At 44.7% G+C, this 22962-nt stretch overlaps 6 protein-coding genes across 6 annotated transcripts; 3 read left to right on the forward strand and 3 right to left on the reverse strand.

Annotated features, from left to right (window-relative positions):
* Positions 1-1897: 1897 nt before the first annotated feature.
* C922_03140 (hypothetical protein) lies at positions 1898-3158 on the reverse strand (the record flags this gene model as incomplete). The annotated part of the gene is made up of 4 exons (XM_008818732.1): positions 1898-2311; positions 2464-2545; positions 2731-2924; positions 3138-3158. 4 exons carry the CDS (start codon positions 3156-3158, stop codon positions 1898-1900), a joined length of 711 nt encoding a protein of 236 aa, XP_008816954.1.
* Positions 3159-5817: 2659 nt separating this feature from the next.
* On the forward strand, positions 5818-7809 carry C922_03141 (hypothetical protein; the record flags this gene model as incomplete). Its single annotated transcript, XM_008818733.1, has 1 exon — positions 5818-7809. One exon carries the CDS (start codon positions 5818-5820, stop codon positions 7807-7809), a length of 1992 nt encoding a protein of 663 aa, XP_008816955.1.
* Positions 7810-9406: 1597 nt separating this feature from the next.
* C922_03142 (hypothetical protein) lies at positions 9407-10204 on the forward strand (the record flags this gene model as incomplete). Its single annotated transcript, XM_008818734.1, has 1 exon — positions 9407-10204. One exon carries the CDS (start codon positions 9407-9409, stop codon positions 10202-10204), a length of 798 nt encoding a protein of 265 aa, XP_008816956.1.
* Positions 10205-11762: 1558 nt separating this feature from the next.
* On the forward strand, positions 11763-13436 carry C922_03143 (hypothetical protein; the record flags this gene model as incomplete). Its single annotated transcript, XM_008818735.1, has 1 exon — positions 11763-13436. The coding sequence occupies one exon, from the start codon at positions 11763-11765 to the stop codon at positions 13434-13436; it is 1674 nt and encodes a 557-aa protein (XP_008816957.1).
* Positions 13437-14030: 594 nt separating this feature from the next.
* Positions 14031-17066, reverse strand: C922_03144 (acetyl CoA synthetase; the record flags this gene model as incomplete). Its single annotated transcript, XM_008818736.1, has 1 exon — positions 14031-17066. The coding sequence occupies one exon, from the start codon at positions 17064-17066 to the stop codon at positions 14031-14033; it is 3036 nt and encodes a 1011-aa protein (XP_008816958.1).
* A 2225-nt stretch (positions 17067-19291) lies between these two features.
* C922_03145 (trafficking protein particle complex subunit 5) lies at positions 19292-19846 on the reverse strand (the record flags this gene model as incomplete). The annotated part of the gene is made up of 1 exon (XM_008818737.1): positions 19292-19846. One exon carries the CDS (start codon positions 19844-19846, stop codon positions 19292-19294), a length of 555 nt encoding a protein of 184 aa, XP_008816959.1.
* Between the last annotated feature and the right edge of the window lie 3116 nt (positions 19847-22962).

A 22962-nucleotide genomic window follows, 5' to 3' on the forward strand; every position in this document is an offset into this window, starting at 1 on the left:
AAAAAAAAAAGAAAAAAAAAAAAATGCGCAAGACAAACGGGAGGGGCGAAAAGTCGAATACAAGGAGGCAAAAAAGGGGAAGCAAAAAAGAGGGGGCAAAAATTGACAAAAACAAAATGCACAAAAAATGGCACCCTAAAAATGGGGCAGAAAGTCACAGATCAAATGCGAAGGAGAAAACTCCAATCCTGCTGCGGCCAAAAATATACAGCTTTTATGCGCCCCCAAACGAGCACTATTGTGACTTGGAGTCGCCCAACAGTGCTCGAGGTAGCAGTGGAAGGGGGTACAGATACCTGGGCAGGAATGGCACCCAAAGCTGATCATGCGCAGTTGGCGCGAGGGGGCGAAGCGAGAAGGATGCTCATTTCACGCACGCACACTTTTACCCCACGCGTGTGTGTTCATGCATGTTTCACTGCAAACTGATGCGGTTTCTGAAGTTGAAGGACTGCTGCTAAGTTCCGTGAGGAAAGGGATGCCTGAACAGACCTCCTCAAATAGGAACATGTGTGCTTTTGCGCGTTGGCCGTGTTACATCGCTGCGTATCTGCTTCCATCCTTCACCAAACGCTGAGCTATCGGGCTCTCCGCCCCCTCGCATTTTTTCCCGCGTGCTATCTCTTCTGTTACACCCTTAAGGGAGCCAATCAGCCGCCATGGCAGCATCATTATTTTAGGTGCGTGTTGTGGAGCAGTAACACGTGACAGGACCATGCTGCTTCGTAAAGGAGTCCATCACCAAGGGGGTGCTGTACCTGGTGTTTAAATGTATGTACAATGGACACCTTGAACGGGGAAGAGGAATAAGCGAATGGCATAAAAATATTGCGACGATCTGAAGCTGCTAACTTATAGAAATAGGGCTAACAGCAGAAAAGTGGGGGACGTTCCCAAGTGGCATATTTGCTCAATCGTGCCGCCTCAATGCTCATTCACAACTCCATCTTATAGAAAAACGAGCAGTATGCATCCTCCGTCGTGTAGAACACCCTTTTAGTAAAATGCCTCACAGGAAAGGGTAAAAAAAAAGAAGAGTTTAATATATTCGCTTGAAAAAAAATGGCAGGTTTAATACGCCATGCGTGCTTTATAGGTATATGTATAACCCCTACATGACAGAGAAAAACGCCGTTGAGTAAAAAAAAAAAATTATAAAATTGCCAAAATGGTAGCCTGTAGTAGGAAAAGAAAGTAATGATACGAACATATAGCCGTGTGACAATCATTGTAGAAGTTGCGCATAACGTAGAAACACGCTTCGCCTATGCGCATAAACCTTCGTGCCTTTACATCCGCATGCATTCACTTTTGGTCGTTCCCTTCCTTTTCGGATCTGTTCACTTTGCACAGGGTAGGAAGTCCGTGCCCTTGCACTTAGGCGGAGAAAGGAGAAAAAAAAAAAAAAAAAAAAGAAAAAAAAAATATGAACAAGTCAGGTAACAAAATTAACATTTTTGAAAGGTCATATCATTCACTTCCAACTTGCGTGGATGTGATACAAAGTGGAGAATTCCCCTTCTGAATGCTGTTGTTCGTAAATTTTAAAAATGGATAAGGGACAGACACTTATGTGATATGTATACTTATACAGCACTGTGAAAAAGTTGTAAAATTGTCGAGAGGGATGGTAAAAAAACCCCTCTCGTTAACATTTTTAAAAACTAATTTTGTAAAGATTAAAGCTGAAAAAATTAAAAAAAAAAAACAAAGAAAGGATAGCCAGAAAAAATGCTCTTCTGGTTGGGAAAGGAAATTGTAGAGGCAGATGGGCTTCCTGTTCGGTACACCCATATACAATGTTAACATGAATGTTGCAAAAATGGAAGGAAAGAAAGAAAGGAAGAGAAAAAAATGTACTCACACATGTTTGGTAGGAGTCACCACTTTACAACCTTCAGTTGACGTAATAATGATCACAATACGACGAGCTCTGCGTCCTGTAGATGTCGTAGAGGTCCCTCACTTCGACGGTGTCGTAGGGTTTGTGAAGATTATATATATTTTTTGTCAATCTCAAGTATTTCTTTTTCAACCCTTTTTTATGTTTGCTCTTTTTTTTGTTTTTTTTTCGATTTGTATTTTCCTCTACGTAGAAGCTCGTTTTGTTATACACGATGGTGTTTTGGCATTGGTTGCTGACACACTTTTTAGACTTAATTTTTCTGCAGCAACAGGTGCAATTACAATTGCAGCTGCCGTAGCTCCTTCTCTTTTGGTCGTTCCCGCCGTATCCATGATGTATGTTCCCTACATTTTGGACTTTCTTTACACCTTTCCCTTTCGTCTCTTTGCCGAAATTTAGCTCGTTCTGCGTGTAAAAAGGGGTAAGCGAGGGGGGAAAATTACAGAGTGTGAGATTATCCCTGGGCAGTAACGCGAGACGCACTGCACGCACATAGAGGAGGATCCTCCCCTACCCCAAAAGGGACATATCTTTACACAGCGGGAAACGAGACTAACCCGGTCGTCCACAAGGCAGTACCTCGCACAGGTACCAAACACACCGAATCTTTTCGAGTTGGTAAAATTTCCAAAGAAGGTTCTACAAATAGGGGGGAGGGGGGGAAGGCACCAAAGGGGATGAACTGGCTATTTCTTTTTTGCCTTCTCCATGTCTAAACGGGTAGGAGTGAACATGAGTATGAAAATGCAAGTGGGAGGGAGGTGGCGTAAAAATCACCAACATGGAGACAATCCAAATTAAGAAAATAAATAAAAAAGCATTACATGATGTTATTCAGAAACCCATCAGTATATTTCGTAAAATGGTTAAAAAGATTTTCCTGTTCTTGTATGGTCCGATTGTACGAGTTGAGTTTTCTTTTAATTTCATTTATTCTTTCCCTTTGCTCAATTAGTTGCCTGTTGTAAACGTGGCACATGTATTCCATCTCGGTGCACTTCCTCAGGGAGGCGCTAACCTGCATGAGCGGAGATTAGCGGTGAAAGATGCAGCTTCGAATAGGGGCTTCAACTAGCGGCTTCCACTGGCGGCGTCCCTCTGTTGGTGAACTATCTCACCGCTGAGGGAGGCGCCTCAACTCGGGTTTGTAACCCCCCTCTCGTGTGAGCAGTCTGACGCGGAATTTTCCAAGACATACACTGATGAGCGGACTTCTAAGGAATGCCCTTACCTGTCCGGATTCCTCGTGCATCTTTGCCTAGTCAGGTGATCAATGGGGGGCAGACGAGCGGGAGCAAACCAGCACGCGCAAACTTACGCAAAAGTGACTCCACCGTCTGCGGGGGCTTCGCAAATGTAGCGATTTTGGCTGCAAATTTCAGCGGCAGACGGAGGGGATATTCCTCTTCGTGGGGGATGCACTTGATTAGCGGCCACTACGGGGAGATTTTCTGACGGGGGGGGCAGTCGCAATTTCTGGACATGGCCCCAAAGCGCACGTAATGCTTCGTTCCTCAGAGGGGGAAAACAATGCAGCGAGGTTGGGGAGCAGTTTGAGAAGCGGCTTGGAAGTCAGTTGGGGAAGCAGGTTGCCGACCACCTAGCCAACCAGATAACAAATTAACCGTCTCCCTGGGTGATCAATTTATGTATCACTCCACTTATCTTTCCCTCCGAAAATTTCGCTAACAGATTATATTCCTATTTTGAAACCATCAAAAGATAGTAAAGGAAAGAAAAAAGAAAAATACGCTGCACGCGCTTGACCTGCAATTGGTCACTCTCCTTGGAATGATTTGCGACGCGTTTGTGTTTACGTTTGCCTTTGCCCGATGGCGCAGACAAATTTTTATAGATTTATTGCCCAAAGTGTATGGGCGCAATGGGGGCAAAAAGCAACGAAACGGGAAAACAGACGGACAGGCAGACAGGCAAACAGAAAGACAGACAAACAGACAAACGCGTATTCACCAAATCTACTTAACACTCATCCGGTTACACTTTATCAGTTCTGCGGGGCACTTCCATCACGAGTGGGACTTTCCCCCTTCGATGGGTATGCACATCTGCGAGATTCATCAGACACATATGCGCATGCCTGCACGGGTGTTTCACTTTTTTTTTTTTTTTTTTGGAGGCCGGGAGAGGGACCGTGTCGAGTGCACATACCTAATGGCGCAACCGGTGCGGGAATCATCGGCGTAGTGATCACCAGTGGGGAGACCCAATTCGCCTTTTTCTAACTCAGTGGATATAAAAATGTATATCTCTGCGTATGCAGCCAAATGGAGTCATCCGTATATCCATGCACCTCTTTTGGTATTTCATTTGTTTTTTTTTTTTTTTTTTTACGAAGACTTTCTTTCTGGCCCATCTGTGCGAATAGACTGATTATGCACAGTTAACGCGGGCCTCGGTCTGCTCTCCAAATCTGGAGAAGCATTCCGTGAACACACACATGCGGCAAATATATGGCGTCATTTCTGCACAAAGGGGGGTGAAGAGTTCCTCAAGTAGTGACACCTTTCACCCGGTTCTGTTTACGTTTATCTCTCTTTTTATATTCCCGTTTGTACACAAACGTAACAACATGCGCAGGGACAGAAGTTGGGAAAAAAAAAGGAATTTTAAATGCCGTCCTGGGAGTTACCCCATCTGTGTGTAATCCTCGCCATGTTGGTAGATACCCGGCATTGTTTACTTGTGCACCGGTGAATATCCATTTGGAGGCGGTGCGTAAGGGAAAAAAGAAAATGGGGGACGCCGCGGTAGATGCGCACACAACATGAACAGCTACATCCACGACGCAAACAATTTCGAAATAGACGACGCTCTCATAGGAGCCCACATCCGTTGTTTGAAGATGAGGAGGAGACCACCCGGCTGAGGCAGGTCGACATCGTCTTGCAGATTAGCTTTGCAGTGGTTATTTTTCGAGCCACACAAATGGGTAGGAGAAAACGAAAAAAAAAGAAAAAGCGAAAATGAGCGGACGCGTTTTTACGCAGGGAGAGGGGCATACCCCTTAACGCCTTCACAAAATGGTCGTAGTCAATGTTGCTCACTTTTTTCTCTCCCCCAAGTTGGAAAAAAAAAAAAAAAAAAAAAAGAAGAGTTAACAAAAGTGCGCGAATAAATGGTACCTTTAAAACATGTCTATGCTTCACAGAATAATCACCTAAATTTTCAATTTTTATTTATTTTATTCTATTTTATTCTCTGGTATTTTCCTCTTACCTTTTAGCCTCATTTTGTGCCAGAACGGTTACCCCTGAGGAGGTAGCCAAGTGAACAAACCATCGACGGCTCAAACGAATGGCCAAGAAAAACTCTCCTAACGGTTATGTGCTAGTGACTGATAACCTCCACTGACTGTTATTTAAGTGGGAGAGAATATGGGTGAGGGCAGGATGACCTAACGAGTGTACTGCCACACCTACAGCGGCAGCATCCTAGGGGAAGTTAGCACAATTAGGCATTTAAGAAATGTGCGGCTTCGCCTCTGTTTTGGGCAACCCCAATTATATGCCCTCATTCACGCGCTAGCGGGCCCCCTATCTAAGCTTCTTCAAGGCGCACTGTATACCCCGTAAAAGTATTTCCTTCTGCGTGTTGACCATAGAGAATTGTCCTTCCCTCAACAGGGGGCGCAGGGCAGCCTACCTCTAACTCAACTTTGTTTTTCCTTTTGGACTTTTCCGGTCCTACTCTTTGACATTATTTTTACTATCATTTTTGCTGTTTTATATTTTGACCCTTTTCCGGCTGTGCTTCTTTCCCGTTGCACTTCTCTCCCGTTTCGCTTCTTCCCCGCTTCGATCCAAACATACGCGTAAATAATGGGGAATGTCGTGGGCGTTGAGTGCTCCTATAACCGCGTCCGCGTTACGAGCATTCTGGTGAAGGGGAAAATGAAGAGTAACCACGAGGAGACAATGAACGGTGAAATCGGTGAAGACGCGCGTCGAGACAGCTGCCACACGATTGAGGACACTCAGCCTCATGTCGGGACGAAAGAAGGAATAATTTCTCACAGAATGGTCAATAATTACATTCCCACTGAAGGGTCTCAATGCAAATCGGACTCACCGACCGCGAATGGAGAATATCTCCAAATGCAGAAGGATATATATGCTTATGTGCTAAGCATAAGACACCTCCTTGTGGGCCATTTCCACCTCCTTGTACTGTGTCAAGATCGAGAAAAAAACGAACACCTCCAAATTTTGCCGTCAAAAATGGGTACCCACATGGGAGAACCATTCTCAGCGTATGATCATTTCATGGAGGCCCAATCGGGGGAATCTCGAAGGAACAACGGGAGAGACTCACTGATGGATGACCAAATTGCCCAAATTTATTTCATGACCCTAAAGTTGAGTAGCTTGGATGAAGCTCTGGAAAAGTGGCCAAAGAAGACAATATCAAAGACGGTAATAAATTTCACCGGGAAGAGGAGCGCCTATCTTAGGAGAAGATTTTTTAAGTTAAAAAAAATGAGCAAGCTCTCCTATCACGAAGAAGTAAAGTGCATAAACAGCGCACTTATTTTTTTGGGAAAATATTATCCTGCCAGTTTGTACAAATTTGTGCGGGACGAGAGTACACATGGGGAAGGTAACAGAACGGGTGAGGAACAAAATAAAAATAGGCTACAAGAAAGATTTCTGTGCGAAATGGGAGAAGCTAATGATACGTACCCTTACCTGCTCGTTAGTGTAAAAAGAGGGATCACTTACCATTTGGTCAGCGCAAACAATGCTGTCACGCGCGTTGGAACATGTTTCATTTCGTACAAAAGTGTTGTCGGCTTGTTCTTTTTAATAACGGGGAAGCTCACCTCCATAGAAAAAATCTGCCAACTAGCGAAATGTGGGGACAGAAAAACGTTTGACATGTCTGTTGGGGACATTTATGGTAGCTCTTACGGCAACGCCGGGCTGAGCAGTGATTTGACTGCCTCGTTCTTTGGCAACGCGCAGCAGATGGCTCATGTGAAGGGGTTGTTTGGACGTCCGCCGGGGCAAGGGCGTGCCTTGGGCAAGGGCGCGGCCAGTGACTCCTCCGATAGTCACCTCGATTGTGTTTCCGATTGCATCTCTGATTGCGATTGTGACTCCTGCGCAGATGAGTCTCTGGAGACCCCTCCCTGTCCTTACCCCCACACGGTGCAGAACACGGGGACAGTGATGAGCCCCCTCCTCTTCCACTCTCACAGCGATGGAGATGTTCCCCACGACGGAGGCCTAGCCAAGCGGAAAATACAAAATTGGAGGAAAAAATATATCCTCATGGTGAGCACGAAATGGCAAAGTGATTCGGAAATGGAACCAAACGTATATTCAGAAGTAGCCTGCTATAGAGGCCGCACAAGAAGTGAACGTCTTCTGTTCGGAGGCAAATTTCTCAGGAAAACAGGCGGGAAGAAAAACAAATCCTCAGAATGTTATGAACAAGTCAGGCGGGAAAATGTGAACCTTGGAAACCACGATGTAGAAGGTAACCCTGGCCAGATTGACCAATCCTATCTTAACAGCAGCAATGGGGATGATTACCAACACCTTCGGGGGGAAGAAGAACAACAACAAAAAGAACAGGAGCAAAACGAAGAAGCATCCCACAAATTCGAATGCGACTTATCCAGGTCATTACTCTCGATCGTAATTTTTAACACAGCCCAACAGGCCTACATTCACAGCCAACTATATAATGTTAAAAATGTTTTCTTTTCTGGATACCTCCTGGAGAATTCCACCTGCGTGGGCCTCATGAAAGTTATTCTAAATTTTATGTACCATAATGCGCAGCAGCTCCATTTTTGTACGCTTTCTTCGTACCTGAGCAGCTTCGGCTGCGCTTTGCAATGTCTACGTTGGGAAGAGGCCGTTCCCTTTTTTTGCTAATTCGGTTCCACCTCGTCTAGGAAATCCCCCACGGGGGCCTTTTTCCTTTGCTTTGTTAACCTGCTCTGTTAACCTGCTTTGTTAACTTGCGTTTTTAAAATCTGCATTTTTAACCTGCTTTATTAATCTGCTTTCTTAATCTGATTTCTTAATCTGTGTTAATCCGCCCTGCCTTTCCGCCGTTTTCTCCTTTTTCGCAACCTCAGCGACGCACCCGCGCATGCGCTCTATACATTCGGGCGTCTTCTCCTACCTGCGAAGTGCCCTCCTCGCCTTTTTTTTTTCCGAAAAGTCACGGAAAATCGCGTTAACTCAATTTTATCAAAAAAAAAACTGCCTGAACAGGTCAGGCTATATTTTCCACTTTTCCACCAATTGTCAAGAAGCTGAAAATGGTATAAGTTTTAGGACAACCACATAATCCTTCTGGACTTTTTTATTTTTATCTCCATTCCAACATTTCAGCGTCAGACATATTCGCAATTTTGGCCTGCAGCCGTTGCGCTACAAGTTGATTTATTTTATTCTTTTTTTTTATTTTTTTATTTTATTTTATTCTATTTTATTTATTTTTTTTCTTATTTTATTTTTTCTTTTTATTATTTTTTTTTCTTTATTTTTTTCTTTTTTTTACATTTTCACTTGCCCGCTTCTCCTTCGCAACGGTTTTAAAAGCAAGATAACCATATAAAAGGAGAGTCGCTGGAAAAACACGTACAAACAAACTCGGCCTTCGCCTTAATTTTGCGGTGTTTGCTGATTGTTTTCACGTCCTTCCTAGGTCGGTCATTGTTTTCCCCATCCGTTCCGGCAGCGTACAGTACAGTTCGAAGTACTTCTCTGCCATGATGGGCACAGTGGCACAACATTCTTTTTCCTTCCTTCCTCTTCGCCGCTCCGCGTTGACTGTTCCTGGGCGCGCGGGCCCCTCGGCACCTCTTTTCCAACACGCACGTGTGAACAAGTGTAATTAAATCATTGTGGTGATCTGTTCCGCATCGTGCCAAAATCGAAAAATCGTTCGGCCGCTGAGAGGAATCCAAAAAGAGAAAATATACACTATTGCGAGAGGCTTCATCGGGAACAAGCAGACGTACCCCCTAAGGAGTATATATATATAAACATTTGGCATCCGCTTGGACGCATTAAAACAGGAAAAAGCAAAAAAAAAAGGGAGGAAAAGAAAAGGCAGAAGAAAAAAAGGGAAAGATAAAAGGAAAAAAAAAGAGAAGAAACGAAACGCATAGGGAGAAGCAAAAACACTGGAAGAGTAAGTCCCCCCCCCTCCCTCGCGTGTGTTCATCAAACAGCTATTTTCGTCTGCGTGGAGACGAAGGCGAAAGCGATCGAACTACGTTACACATGTACGTGTACGTATGGACATGTGTGGTGCTCGCCTCATATGCGCCGGGTTCCCCAGCAGATGTACGTACCGTACGCACAGCACGTGTACGTCCCATACGCAGAGCAGGAGCCCGCGGCACAAAACAAAAGGCAGTGGACGAGGGAAAATGCGCTCCATTTATTCCAAAGTGAAGAAACAAGTTCAAGAAAATTTAAAAAAAAAAAAACACATATAACGACCGCACAAGCAGATATGTATGAACTGAAAAGTGTAAGGAGTGATAGAGAAGAATATGATGGCTTCTCCACGACGGAATCGGGGAGGATGGACATTGAAGAAGGGAACATTGCAAAGAAGGAATTTATTTATGCAAAAAAAAATAAAACAAAATCTTTAGGCTTCTTCACCCACAGCGAGAGTTCATTTCCTGGAAACGGAAAAATGGCATCAGACAAACACAATCAGACAAAGGCAAAAAATAATATAAAAATTGCAGACATTTTGAAGTGCCCATGGGAATATCATATCAATTTTGTTACTATGATTTCATTTATAATAGGCAGTATATTTTTTCTTTACCCAAAGTTAACCGTAGCTGGCTGTATCATTTTTGCCATAGCCTGTGTCATGTGTATGTATTGCAATTTAATCAGCGCTCTCAACGCTGGCGTCGAACAGGAAAAAGAATACCGTGGGCATATATGTTACGCAATCGGGTGTATCCTTTTTACATTCGGTTCAGTTTATTCCACTTTTAAGGACGACTACTTCGGAATTACAAACTTCGTCGTAGGAAGTATTTTCTTCCTCATTGGAGCCGTGTATTTTATTAATACCATGGATTTTGACAAGATAAAAAGCGTGGATTATAAGGTTTTGATTGTTTATGTGTCCAATTTAATTGGGGGATTTTTGTTTACGCTTGCCAGCCTTCTTTTTTATTTCCCCGGCTGGTACAGTCCAGCTTGTTATATGTACATCGTGGGGAGTTCACTCTTCACCCTTGCCACGTGGTTCGATTACTTAATTTATCTAGCTAGTGTGGCGTGATTTGTTTCGGCTTCCAGCCCCTTCCCCTTGGCAGTATCCCCCCCTTACCTTGGCATATTTTGCCATTGTGTCATTTTTCCACTTGGAAAGGATTGCATAATTTAGCAGCCACCCCTGCATTTGTCTTTTTTCCTGTGTCTCGTATTCGTCATTGCTTTTCACTTTTATGCTGTCGTGCCGATTCGACAAATGCGCGGCTAAGGGGTCTCCCTTGTGCCGTCCCTGCCGCGCTGCTTTACCCCCCTATTAATCCACATTGTTTTAAACCCCATTCGTTTTATTGTAATTTTAAAAATTCGTTTTTCGACACGAATGTGCCTACGTCCGGACGTGCATGTGTATTCATGCGTCCATGTGACCCCCCTTACCTTTGACCAGATCGTCAGTGCGCCCAAGATGGTGCACGTCGAGTTTAACAAATTTGCTTGGCACAAGTACACAGAGTGGCCCCCCTTCGTAGTGCTTACTTTGCAACATCGCGGCGTGGCTTCCCTGCCGCACCTGTTTTCTCTACCTTCTACATGTTCTCATCGAACATTTGTGTGCATTTTACGAAAGAGAATGGACCTTCTTCAACAAACTAAACAATTTATAATTGGTGGATTAACGGTGTTATTGTTTTTCCTACGGAGGTGTACGCCGTTGGCTCAGTTGCGGGCTACCCGTGGAAGGAGGTTATGGATGGTCAATTCAGCATTTCACCATTTCGACATTTAGCCAATTCGTTAATCTTTACGTGTGCCATTTTTACCTGCACAAAAAAAAAGAAAAAAAAAATCCCACAAAATGGCTAGCTGGGTAAAGCTGCGACGACACGGAGGGTCCAAGGAGGACAAAAAAAATGCACAAAAAAAGCTCACTACACACTAAGGCACACTTGCATTCGTGACTCTTTCGCAGGGCTAAAGGGATTGTCAAAATGTCACTTGGAATGGATAATATGAATGTAGAGGAAAATAATCAGTCGAGGGGTATTATCATGGCTTCTCGCCCCTGGCGCATACGCTAATATGTGCACTATTGTGTAGGGGGAGGAAAAGGTGACAGAGCGGGGCTGCCAGCATAGAAGTTACGCAACGGTTAAGCTGTCAAATTAGCCTGCGTGTACGGTGCGCAATTTTTCTCCTTGGATTATTTAACTATCATGGTATATGGTGTTCTCATTTGGTCATACGAATTCATCCCCCGTGGTGCTGACAGGTTGCGTTTTTAAAGGGCTACGGGGTAATATGAGTATGAACTTGGGTTCGTGCCAAGTGGTGAACAGCGGGTGCTGCGATGATCCTACCGCGCTGATGCTACGGCGCTTTCCTTTTCGTTGCGAGGGACCCTCTCAAGGGTAATTACGCCGTTAGGGACGTACACCTCTATATCGCGACATCGCTATATTGCCCTTCGCTTCCGCGCCGCCTCTGAACCACCTCTTCACCGCCTACCCCCCCCGATGGCCGCTCTCCCGGGCAGAGTGGGGAGGCGCCTGAAAATCCGAAGGGGGCAACTCCCCAGATCGCGCAGCTTCAACTCCTGCAGCGAGGGGGAGACATATCAACGGTATGCCATGAATCCCCAGCACACTCATCGAGAGAGTGACGTGTACTGGCAGTACGACCACCTTCTGAACATAGGAAGCAAAACGCCTGAACAGGTCATAAAACTGTTGATCGGCATAAGCAGGCAACGGAGGTGTGACCCCGAAGTGGTGAAGACGATTACCGACCATGTGTACGATTTCTGTGAAGACTTCTTCCCCCCTCAGCTGATTCAGATATTAGAAATTTACGCCAAGTTAAAATACTCAAATGAGACCCTACTTGGAGTTGTCTCCAACAGAGTGAGCGACCTACTTAACATTCGCTCTTGTCGAAGGGTAAAAATAATGACCAACGTTTATAAGCAATTAAATCTCCACCATCCAGTCGTGAAATCACCACTTCTGTCGCAGCTGAATAGCAACATAAATGATTACAAAAATGAGTTAGTCTCGATAGTTAAAAATGTGTCTTACCTGTACGTGGATGCAGATACCTCTGCCAATATTATGAACAGAATTGTAACCAACTACGATTATTACGATAAGGATGGTTTCACAGTGCTTGAGGCATGTAGCAGATTGGATACCTCCCATGAGGTACTCATCGATCTGGTGAACAGGAAGGTCAAGCAATTGCATAGCAGTAGCAACAATTGCAGCTTCAAAGATTTCGTAAAATTTCTAAGTGCATATAAAAGGTTAGGGTTAGAAGAAAACACATATATACATTCCCAGTTTGAGAAAAAAATGAATAAGATCAAGTTATTGCCTCCAGAGAATATCTCCTATGTGCTTCTCCTACTCTTGTCGTCGAAGTTGAGACATGAAGGATTATTCGACTTGGTCATCATTAACATGGAGAATTTTGTGAATAACAAAAATGAGCAGTTATCTTTGGAAGGGAAAAATTTGTATGTCGCGGGGCAGGGGGAGAACTGCGATGGGGTAGTTAAGCAGCAGGAGGAACAGTTTGCACCTGCGGCAGAAAACCACGTTAGGGAGAACTCCAACAACAAGCGCCCCCCCCTGAACATTTACAATCCGTACATTCTCCACTTCTTGCCCTTCCACCTGCTGCTACTCACGCTGCTAAATTACGGGGAGAAAAGTACACTCAAGCATCTCCTCAGCGTGTGCGTTTTGGATTATCTACATCTGTACGATACGTCGTCCTTAATTAAGCTTCTCTATGTGTGCACACTGCTGACCATGGAGGGGGAACAGACAGGTAGAAGCGGGCACTCCCCAGAACTGGAACAAATTGCACAGGAAATCTTTTTGGCCCTTCAGTATGTGTATAAAAACGCGACCATCAACGAGATGAAAATCTTATACGACTGTTTTTTATATCACCAAGAGGCGATTGAAAAGAATCCCAAACTGCTGAAATTACACAATGACCTGTTGCACAGTGAATGCCTGTCCCTTTTGCCATCCTCCTATGACAACTTAAGTTTTGAAAAATTAAAAATCATCAGGTGTGCTAGTTCGTCCTACTTGCAGGGGAAGAGTAACAATACGATTTATTTTTACCTGAATCGGAATGATTTTTTTGCATCCGATGTAGGCCGCTACGAGGACTTGCTGCTCAGCGTGAAGTTGCGCGCGAACATTCTGCACAGGCGCTACGGGGGGACCCACGCTGTGCAGATGGTCTACCCTGGAGGCGAGGCTGTCAGTGGACTCACATCCCATGGGTAGACCACCACATGCGGAAGTACCAACACGAATCGGAAAGTCCCCCTTTTGTTGTAAAACCGTCCCTAGAACGAGATCAGCAAGTTTGCCTTCCTCATAGGGGTCACTTTGGGACTGCACTTTTTTTTTGTCACATCCGGTTGGTCCCCCCCGCGCAGTTTTCCCCGCGCCGAGGATCGAACCATCCGAAGTGGGCTGCGATTAGGCTAATGAAGTTCGGGTAACGTAGCTTAACGTAGCTTAATGCAGCTTAGCTTAACTTAACTTCGCCTAACTTAGCTTATCCTCGCATTGCGAGTGACGGGCCACCACCCAGTTAACCGTTCCACATGCAACAGTCTGCGCAATGTTTTTACTTTAAAATGGGAAAAGTTGAAAATGTGCGCAGTTTTTTTCACGGGGGGGGGAGGCTCCGCACGCTCTCAACTCTTCTTTTTTTTTTTTTTTTTTTACTGTGGGTGGGTCCCCAATGCTGGAAGGAGGATGCGCTGACGGGGTTTTATCTGCCACATGACTGCGTTCCTGTGTAGCTGCGTAGCTCCTTAACCGTATAACTGTCTATCCGTGTAACTGCTTATCCGCTTAACCGCGTGAGCCTCACTGGCCCGTTTGGGTAGCGCCGACGTAGCAGAGTATATCCCCCTGTTCGTAGTCCAGGACGTAGGACATGGATTTGAGCTTCTCCACAAAGGGGGAATCCTTCTTAAGGTAGACAAAGTTGGACGTGCAATTTTGCCTGCTCGAAAAAGCATGTAGCTTCTGAATCAAGTGAGTAAACGTGGCTGCATCGGTTGCATAAGTATAGCAGTGGTTGGAGTGTTGTTTCTTCTCTGTTTTGATCAATCCAGTAACTTTGTTATTCTGCAAGTGCAGAATGACATTGTAGACGTCGTAGTCCGCATTGCATAGCTCGTAGGCGAAGAGCTTCGTCTTGATGCTTTCCTCCGTGGTGAAGAAGAAGGTACTCTTGTGTAACTCTTTGGCGTTGTTTTGGAGGAAGGCGTGCATAAATTTCACATCGTAGGGGTGGATGCACCTAGTGATGGAAGCGAACTCGTTGGGGAGGTGCACTGGTGGGGTAGCTTCCTCATAGGAGGGGACCTCCTTCTGTTGCGGTTCCTCCGGGTGTAGCTGCGTCTGCTGCTGCGTCTGCTGCAGCGGCTTCTCTTCCTGTGTCTGGGATGCTTCTCCCTTTTTGCTGCTTTCCCCATCAAAGAAGACCATCTCGACTGGGTACCTCTTCGCAAAGCTGCTGTAGAGGGGGTTCCTCTTGGCAGACTGGAACGAATCCGCGGTCAGATCTTTGCGGAGAGTGAACCTAGCGTCCAACGCGACGATCTCACTGCCCGAAACGAACAATGGGTTAATATCACACTCGTTGATGTAGGGAAGGAGATCCAGAATGAGGTCCGAAAAGTTAATAATCTTGCTGATCAGCCTTGGTATATCACACTTCTTAAACCTGGAAGATTTTCCCAACAACGCATGATAAATCTTTGTCTCCTTCATCAGGTGGTGGGTATACGAATAAGTCAGAGGGGGGATGAGCAAAACATTGTCTTTAAATATCTCTACGTAGGACCCCCCTGAGCCGAACAGCAAAACGGGTCCAAAATTCGCATCAAAATAGTAGCCTAAGATTAACTCAATTCCGTCATTCGTGTTTATCATGGTCTGGATGGTGACTCCTTTGAATTCACTTTCTAGGTTATGCCTTTTTACGCTCTCATGAATGGCTTTATACGATTGGATGAGTTCTTCCTTAGAGTTTATGTTTAGGATCACTCCCCCGATGTCCTTCTTATGCGTAATCGTATCTGAGTATATTTTCATTGCACACGGAAAGCTGACATTGGCAATATTACTTTCTATTTCTTCCAGGGTGTGAAAGACCTCTGTTGGAACGGTTGGTATGTCGTAGGTTTGAAGAATCTCCTTCGAGTCAAATTCATTTAAAATGTACTTCTGCTCTTTCAATGCGTTTTGGATTATCCCTTCTGGGGTAGCCCTGCTCCTCTGCTGTATTCTGCCTCCTTCCTTTTGGCCCACTGGTGAGTACCCCCCCTTCACTGTGCTCCCAAAGTGGTGCTTATAAATGATCCCATTCACATAATGATTCTGTTCTGCATCTGCCAAGAAGGGCGGAATTTCCTCATACAGATTCTGAATGTGGATGATATTTTTATACAGCTTAAGCAAATTCTGTGCGGAATGCTCAGGGTGAACAAATGTGGGGATGCTGTTCTTATTTAGAAGGTTCGTCGATTCCTCCAGGGATACCCCTCCGAGGTAGTTACATAGGATGAGTCTTCCCTGCTTCGCTATGTCTTCCTTCACGTTGATGATCTCCTTTGCAGTGTTCATAGGTTCAGTAACACTCTGTGGAGAGAGTAGAATTATGATATTCTTAAATTGCTCATCTTTTAGTAGGGCTTCGATCGTTTTTTTATACATCAATGGGGAAGCATCTCCAAGCATGTCTACCGGGTTTGCCTTACTCCACGAAGGGGGTAGAAATGCATCTAGCTTTTTCTTCAAATCGGCATTGAGATCGGATAACTTCCCATCATTCTTCATAATGTTATCGACGAGAAGGACCCCTGGCCCTCCTGCATTGGTCACCACGCATACTTCATTCGTCTCTGGATAACTGGAAAGGTTAAGTATTTTACACATATTGAATAATTCTTCGAAATTATCTACCACTAGAACTCCTAATTTTTTCATAGATGCATAGAATATTTCGTAATTTCCTACCATAGAACCCGTGTGTGAAATGGCTGCCTCTGCTGCTTTGGCTGTTTTTCCGCTCTTCAAAAGGATAATAGGTTTGTACAGACAGACCTTCCTACAGACGGCTACAAATTTGTTCATATCTCCGATGGATTCTACGTACAGTAGGATATACTTTGTGTTCTCATCGTAAAAGAGATACTCCACTAATTCGTAAAATTGCACATCGCACATAGAACCCACCGAAATGAAGTGAGAAAATCCGATGTTGTGTTGTAGAGACATGTCTAGGGCAGCCGAACAGATCGCTCCGCTCTGGGATAGCAAAGAAAAATTCCCTTTCAATATCTCATTGTCAGCAAAGGAAGCATTCATATTGTGATACGAGTGGATAATTCCTAGACAGTTTGGTCCTATAATTCGGATCGCATTCTTCTTCGCTACATCTACGATTTGCTCTTCTAGCTTTATTCCTTCTGAACCCGTTTCTCTAAACCCAGCAGTTACGATTACTACGGCTTTTACATTTTTCCCACTCAAATCTTTCATGACTCCTAGCACGTGGTTCCTTGGAACGGCTATCACTGCCAGGTCGATATTTTGCTCAGGAATGTCTCCAACCGTTTTGTAGCTATCTCGATCGTACACCTTCCCTCCCTTTCTGTTAACAAAGTATAATTTGTACGTTCCTTCTCCTTTCATGAGATTCTTGACGATCGAGTTTCCTACGGAGCCGACTCTCTCCGTCGCTCCGATCACACCGATGCTCTTTGGCTTGAACAGACAGTTCAGGCTGTTCTTGAAATTCCCCGCCTGCTGCACATTCTTGTTGTATCCCACCCACACGCTGTAGTAGTGGCGCAGCGAGGCCACTTTCCTGCTGTGCTTGGTTAGAATCATTTCGGGAGAAGCGGCGGGAGCAGCAGAGGAAGCAGCAGAGGAAGCAGCAGAGGAAGCAGCAGAGGAAGCAGCAGCGGTAGAAGCAGTTGGGGAGTATATGATACCCCCTCCAACGTGAGAAGCCCTCTTATTCTGGTCGCCCTGCTCCAGCGGTGCAACTGTGGAAATCACCAAATGTAACTAATCGAAAAAGGGAGATAGAAGAAAGTGGCGGGGCGGAAAAACACAGCTTTGCAAAGGCATACTCTGTGGAGAGGGGAATAATACAAAAAAGCAGCTATAGGTAACGGACAAGTGGGTGGTGACACACCTCGCCAGGTGTATTGATCTGAGCTTCACTTATCTTTTGAATGGGTGGATCAGACCTCTCTTTTTAACTCTTATGTGTATATGCCACCGTGCACAACGTGTGTGGAAGGCGCATTCTTCCTTTCGCCTCCCAGAAAAAAAAAAAAAGAAAAAAAAAAAAAAAGAAAAACTTCCTTCACATGAATGATTATAATCTATGTAGTAACTTCCAGAGGGTGCCCTCTTTGCGCTTCTATCTTCTACTATATAGCGCGCTAAAGCGAGAATGAGGGGGGAGGAAGCAAAAACACCAGCACATGAGAAATGGAAGCTTGCCAGAACACATCGTTGCAGGAGAGTTGCCAAATGAGCTAAGCAAAAAAAAAAAACTGCACTGTGTACTGAAAGGGGTGATGGAAAAATGAAAAAGATTACGCAAAATGGCAAACGATCAATCTCACTTAATGGCAGCACAGAACTAAACAGATGCTAATGCGCAATTGCGTCATTAGCTGATGAGAGAGCCTCTTTGGGGGAAAGGGGGGTCACTTCCTCTTAAGTGAAACGAACAGGAAGGGCAACACTGATCTGATGGTTTATTTTCATGTTTATAATTTTTACGTGAAAAGGGAAAATGGGTTCATTTTGGGGCATACGCTATATGGAATTTTCTCCTTAGGTTTTTTTGGGCACTGCTTTTCCCTACTGCTTCTTTTGTCCTCTACTTTCTTATTTCCCGCATTGGTTCCTTTTTTTTTTTTTTTGCTGAGAAATGCCCATTTGTAGGGACATGAAGTAGTGCCTGATGAGAAGTAGCATCCCCAAGCGATCGATTCATGACTTTACTTTATATGCACGCAATCAACCGTTGAGGAGAATCCATTCTCGAAAAGGAGAGCGGTTGGTTCCAATTCTGTACGTATGTGCGACTGTGGTGATGCCTGAAGGTGCATACAAATTTCGTATCGTACATGTGGGTATAGCCCCGCTGTCGAGTACCATGTGGCACCGCGTAGAATAAAATTACCATTTTATCAACCCAGTACGGCCGATAAGGTGGAAGGGGCCCTGGGGGGTGTGATCCCTCATTTTTCACCACAGCTGGGGGAAACAAACCGTCGAGGCCGATTGGGGGGATGAACTGGTTTGAATAAGGCTCGCCAAGAGGGCGGGTCGGCTTCTGAGCCCGCCGATGTTGCATTTGGCATACATGTACGCATGTCAGAATGTGTTCTCGTACGTATGTTCATGTGTTTTTTTTTTTCTCTTTTCCCACGTGAATGTAAAATTTTGGACCATCCCTGTGTCGACGTCCCTCGAAGAGGACATTCACCCCTTCTCTCGCTGCCCCCGATTTATTCCCCAACCGCAGGAATTTTCCTACACATAGGACAAACATATGGGGGACAAATCTCCCAAATTTTTTAACCACACAGCAGAAATGACCGACTCATATGACACTCCTCGCGCAAGGGAGTTTTCACTTCCCAAAACGAGGTGTACAAATTTTTGTGCATGAAAAGGGAAGAGGGGGGGGGGACGGGTCCCTCGGGTGGGATACTCTTGTGTAGGTATTGTTCTGTCGCTGCGTGTGTAAATGGGCGTCACAAACGGGGGGGGGAAGTTATACTGGATGATATCGCTTACAATGCGGAGGATAACGCTGCGGACGACGTGGCCGGGTACGCGCATTATCGCCACGCAACGCCGCTCGCCGTGAGTTTGCTCAGAGCGCCTGGAGTGAATTTCCGCTGGTGTGAAAATTCCCATTTGGAAATTTCATCAAAAAAAAAAAAAAAAAAAGAACAGAAAAATACAGCATAATACAGAAAAATAATGAGCAACGCAAAGAAAAGGTAGCCACGTGGAGAAGCCCATATGCGAGCCTCTTAACAAAAAAGAATTTTTCCCTTCATGTCAGTCCCTCCCCTCCAAAATCAGTGACTCCTTTCCCTGTCCACAACCTCCGGATAGAACTTGATAAAAATCGTGGTGTTGAAATTCTTGTCGTCTTCATACACCGTGTGTGCTGTGACCTCTGCCTGGAACTCAGAGCTGCATAGCATCCCCTCTACGATGCCAGCTGCAAACGAAGCGCAGTTAATATTTCCATAATCCTTCGGCACGCTAATAAATCTGTTTAGTAAAATGTTTCTATCGCAGAGCATGTATTCGTAAATGCTATCTTGTGACTTGAGCAAATCGGAAGAGTGCTGAAATAGATATTTCCACAAATGCTTTGACAGGAAGGTTAAAATGCTTATAATGCTTACACACCTCTTCGTTTTATTCTTGTATGGTAGATATTCGTTTAGCTTATAGCCAACTCGGAGGCCCATCTCATGTAGGGAGTCTTCAATTCGATATCCTCTCTTACTCTTCCATAAGCAATACTGCACTATTTCGCTAAAGAGAATGCTGAATGCGCTCAGGCTGACTTCTTGGGGGGGTCTGTTAAGTTCTATTTTCACTGGGTCTTTCCCCTTCTCCATTTTGTATTAAGCGATCGTGTGTAGCAAAAATATTTATGGTGACCCTCCTACGAGGGGGGCCGGGGGGCTTCTCAAGTCTGTCGTCCCTGCGCGTATGTAGCAGCCTATCTGTGCTACTTTTCCCTCCCTCTACGTCGTATATTTCTGCTATGCAATGTTTAGGCGCGATGTTGCCCTTCCTGGACACAAAAGAAAAGCAGTGCAACGACGAGGGCTTTCCTATTTGGGGATAACCTCAGGAGGAGCACAACGAGGGGCGGCTAATCGGGAAGCCCCTCTCTCCTTCGCGTGAACAGAAAACAACGGCTTCGTCAGCACGCACCTTTTGTGCCCTTTTGAAGATGAATTTGAAAAAGGGAAAGAAAAAAAAAAAAAAAGAGAAAAGAAGAAAAAAAGAAAAAACTTCTAACTTATTGTTGCCTCCCTATGAATGTAAGCCATCCCGCGGGATTCTCCCCAGCGTGGATTTTTTCTCTCTCTATGCCTTAACTGCACCATGGGTGGAGAGTCCATTCATGTGGGCGCCCTGCTAACGCTACCCTAGCCGTACGGTGAGCGATCTAATTTTTTTTCACTTCGCCCCACGGGTTATGAAAACAATTTGGCACATTTCTGCGGAGGGGGAAAGAAAAAAGGTCGCAGCGACTCCAGAGAGGAGGGCGGGCGACTCTCCTCACCTAGTCCGCACAATGTATTAACCTATATGTAATCACTTTTTCAATACTTTTATAAATAGCTTTCTTTTTCGCCTGAACAACTCAGGAAAAATTATCAAGACGGCGGCGAGTCGAACAAATATAGCGCCACTAGAAGGCAGCCTAACGAAACAGGTGTACACCAAAATTAGCTTTCTCCATTCCCACAAATTGGCAGCGGCCGGGGTGTACACTCCATTTCGGCTCTCCCATCCATTGGCTTCTTCGCACTTAGTAACAGAGCTAACCTGCACCAATCTGTCACTTTAGCGTGTGTCTGCCCTATTGTTCGAGACAAGCATAAGAACAACACCCGCACCTTTCAAATTAAGGAAAAATGCACGACGGATTAAATTTTAACATTATGCTGCTTATGTGTAGAAATGGCTGAGAGGTGTTCCACTCAATCGAATCACATTCCGCATACCCGGTCTGCCCCTCCCTCCCCTTATAACTAACCAACTTTTATTCCGCATAGAAATTGAGCAAATGTGCAAGGAGGCATTTAAAAAGTACCAAAGTGGGAAGCTACCCACCTCTGCTTATTCAATTTTCCTACATGGATGATGAAGGAGTTGGAATAAAAAGAAAAAGAAAAATTCAAAACTTTTTTGCAAAGGTGTACAACTCGGATGGGAAGGGTTGAATGGACAGTCTCTATCTCTCCGTTCATTTGGGAAGACTGGGGTGATCAGTAAAGTCTTTCTTTATCCGAGAGGAGGGCAGCCGAAATGTGCGCTTCACTTATGGAGGTGGTCGCCCAACAGAACAGGTGTGTAAAAAGTGAGTCGTCTAAATGTACTTCACCCATTTCGACGTTACTCCAGGGCGGTTTTCACTTGGTGCCCTCTCCAATTTGCATTTAATTATAGGTATGGAGGTATATACCACTATGTCTGTAAGGTATATACCCCTATGCCTGTAAGGTATATACCCCTATGCCTGTATATTCTTCTATGCCCCTATATGCGTCGCTTGTGTACCCTTCACAAGGCGTATACCCATGGAATGCACTCCCCATAAGAAGGAAGTCGCCATTTGTGAAAAAAAAGAAAAAAAAGAAAAAAAAGAAAAAAAAGAAAACTTCTCATGGTCTCATCCAGCCATGCTGAACAAAGTATGGGGATATGCGTGCCTACACCCGGATTGCCATTTTTACCATTTGGTTCTTTTTTTTGCGGAAAAGAACTGCGCACACATATGGCCACCTTCCCTTTCGCCAAGCCTTTTTTTTTTTTATCAAACACAAGTTGTGCATACGTGCGTGCAGGAGTAGTGTCGCTATGCCGCTGTGCCGCTTAACAGGGAAAAATTGAAACTTCTTTTGGTGGGAAAAGCGGTGGAGAAAGGAAAGATAACCTTTCGCGTGCCTCAGAGACCATGTTGCGTGAACGCAGCTGCTAACGTGGTGCCAAACGTGACCACCAACGAGGCGGCATATGTTGCCTAGTGGGACAAAAAAAGGTCTATTTCCACCAAACGGGTGCTTTTTCTCAAAGACGAACAGAACTGCCAAATGTGATTTTATCACGAGAGGGGGGACCGACGTCAAGTTTGAATTTTTTTCTCCACCGTAGGATGTGGCAAATAAAAAAATAAAACAAGTTGGTGCAAGCGCGATTAAGCATGTGCTGATGCTAGGCACACCACCGTGCCATTCACACATGCAGGGAGATGCATAGAGATACATACATATGTATTCATATTTGCACATTTCATTGCGCGGTTCTTCCTATGTCCCCGCTTATGCGGACAAGTTGCCGTCAAACGAATGAAAGTCCATGCGTAACTTTCTTCCTCAGCGCTTTTAAAAGAATCCACCGTGACTTTTACATAATACACGCACTCGAAAAGTACATATGCATACGTACAGTGTTGCATCAGCATAAAGGGGGGCGGTATAAATATGTAGCATAATATAAAGTGGCAAAAAAAAAAAAAAAAAAATAGGCCCATGTTTTTCCTAGTTGAGGCGTACATAACATAAGTGTATGGAAATCGACATAATATATCCTCGGATGTTCTCCTTCGTCAACCAATATCCACCTAGCCGCGAGGGTAACATTCCTTTATTCCCGTCTGCCTATGCACGTGCAAGCGTTTCTTGCCATTTATAAGGAGCCTACTACTTGCTACGACTGGTACTGTTACGACTACATCCGTGGAAGCGCTGAGGGGGGAGAGGGGCTTTAAAAAAAATAAATGGCCCCCCAATCAGCTGCAACATGCGCTTTTTTCGAAATAGCCATGAACATCAAATGGCAAGAAAAAAAAAAAAATAAAAAAAAATAATAAAAGCAAGAAGAGCCAGAAAACAAGAAGAGGAAAAACCAAAGGAGGGAAAAAAATTAAAAAGTGAAAATATTCACGTACACTGCATAAGCCATTGTTGATGCCAGCCTGCCAGCGCCTACATACTAT

This window comes from Plasmodium inui, assembly GCF_000524495.1.
Source record: "Plasmodium inui San Antonio 1 unplaced genomic scaffold supercont1.12, whole genome shotgun sequence".
NCBI classification, from domain to species: Eukaryota; Apicomplexa; class Aconoidasida; order Haemosporida; family Plasmodiidae; genus Plasmodium; species Plasmodium inui.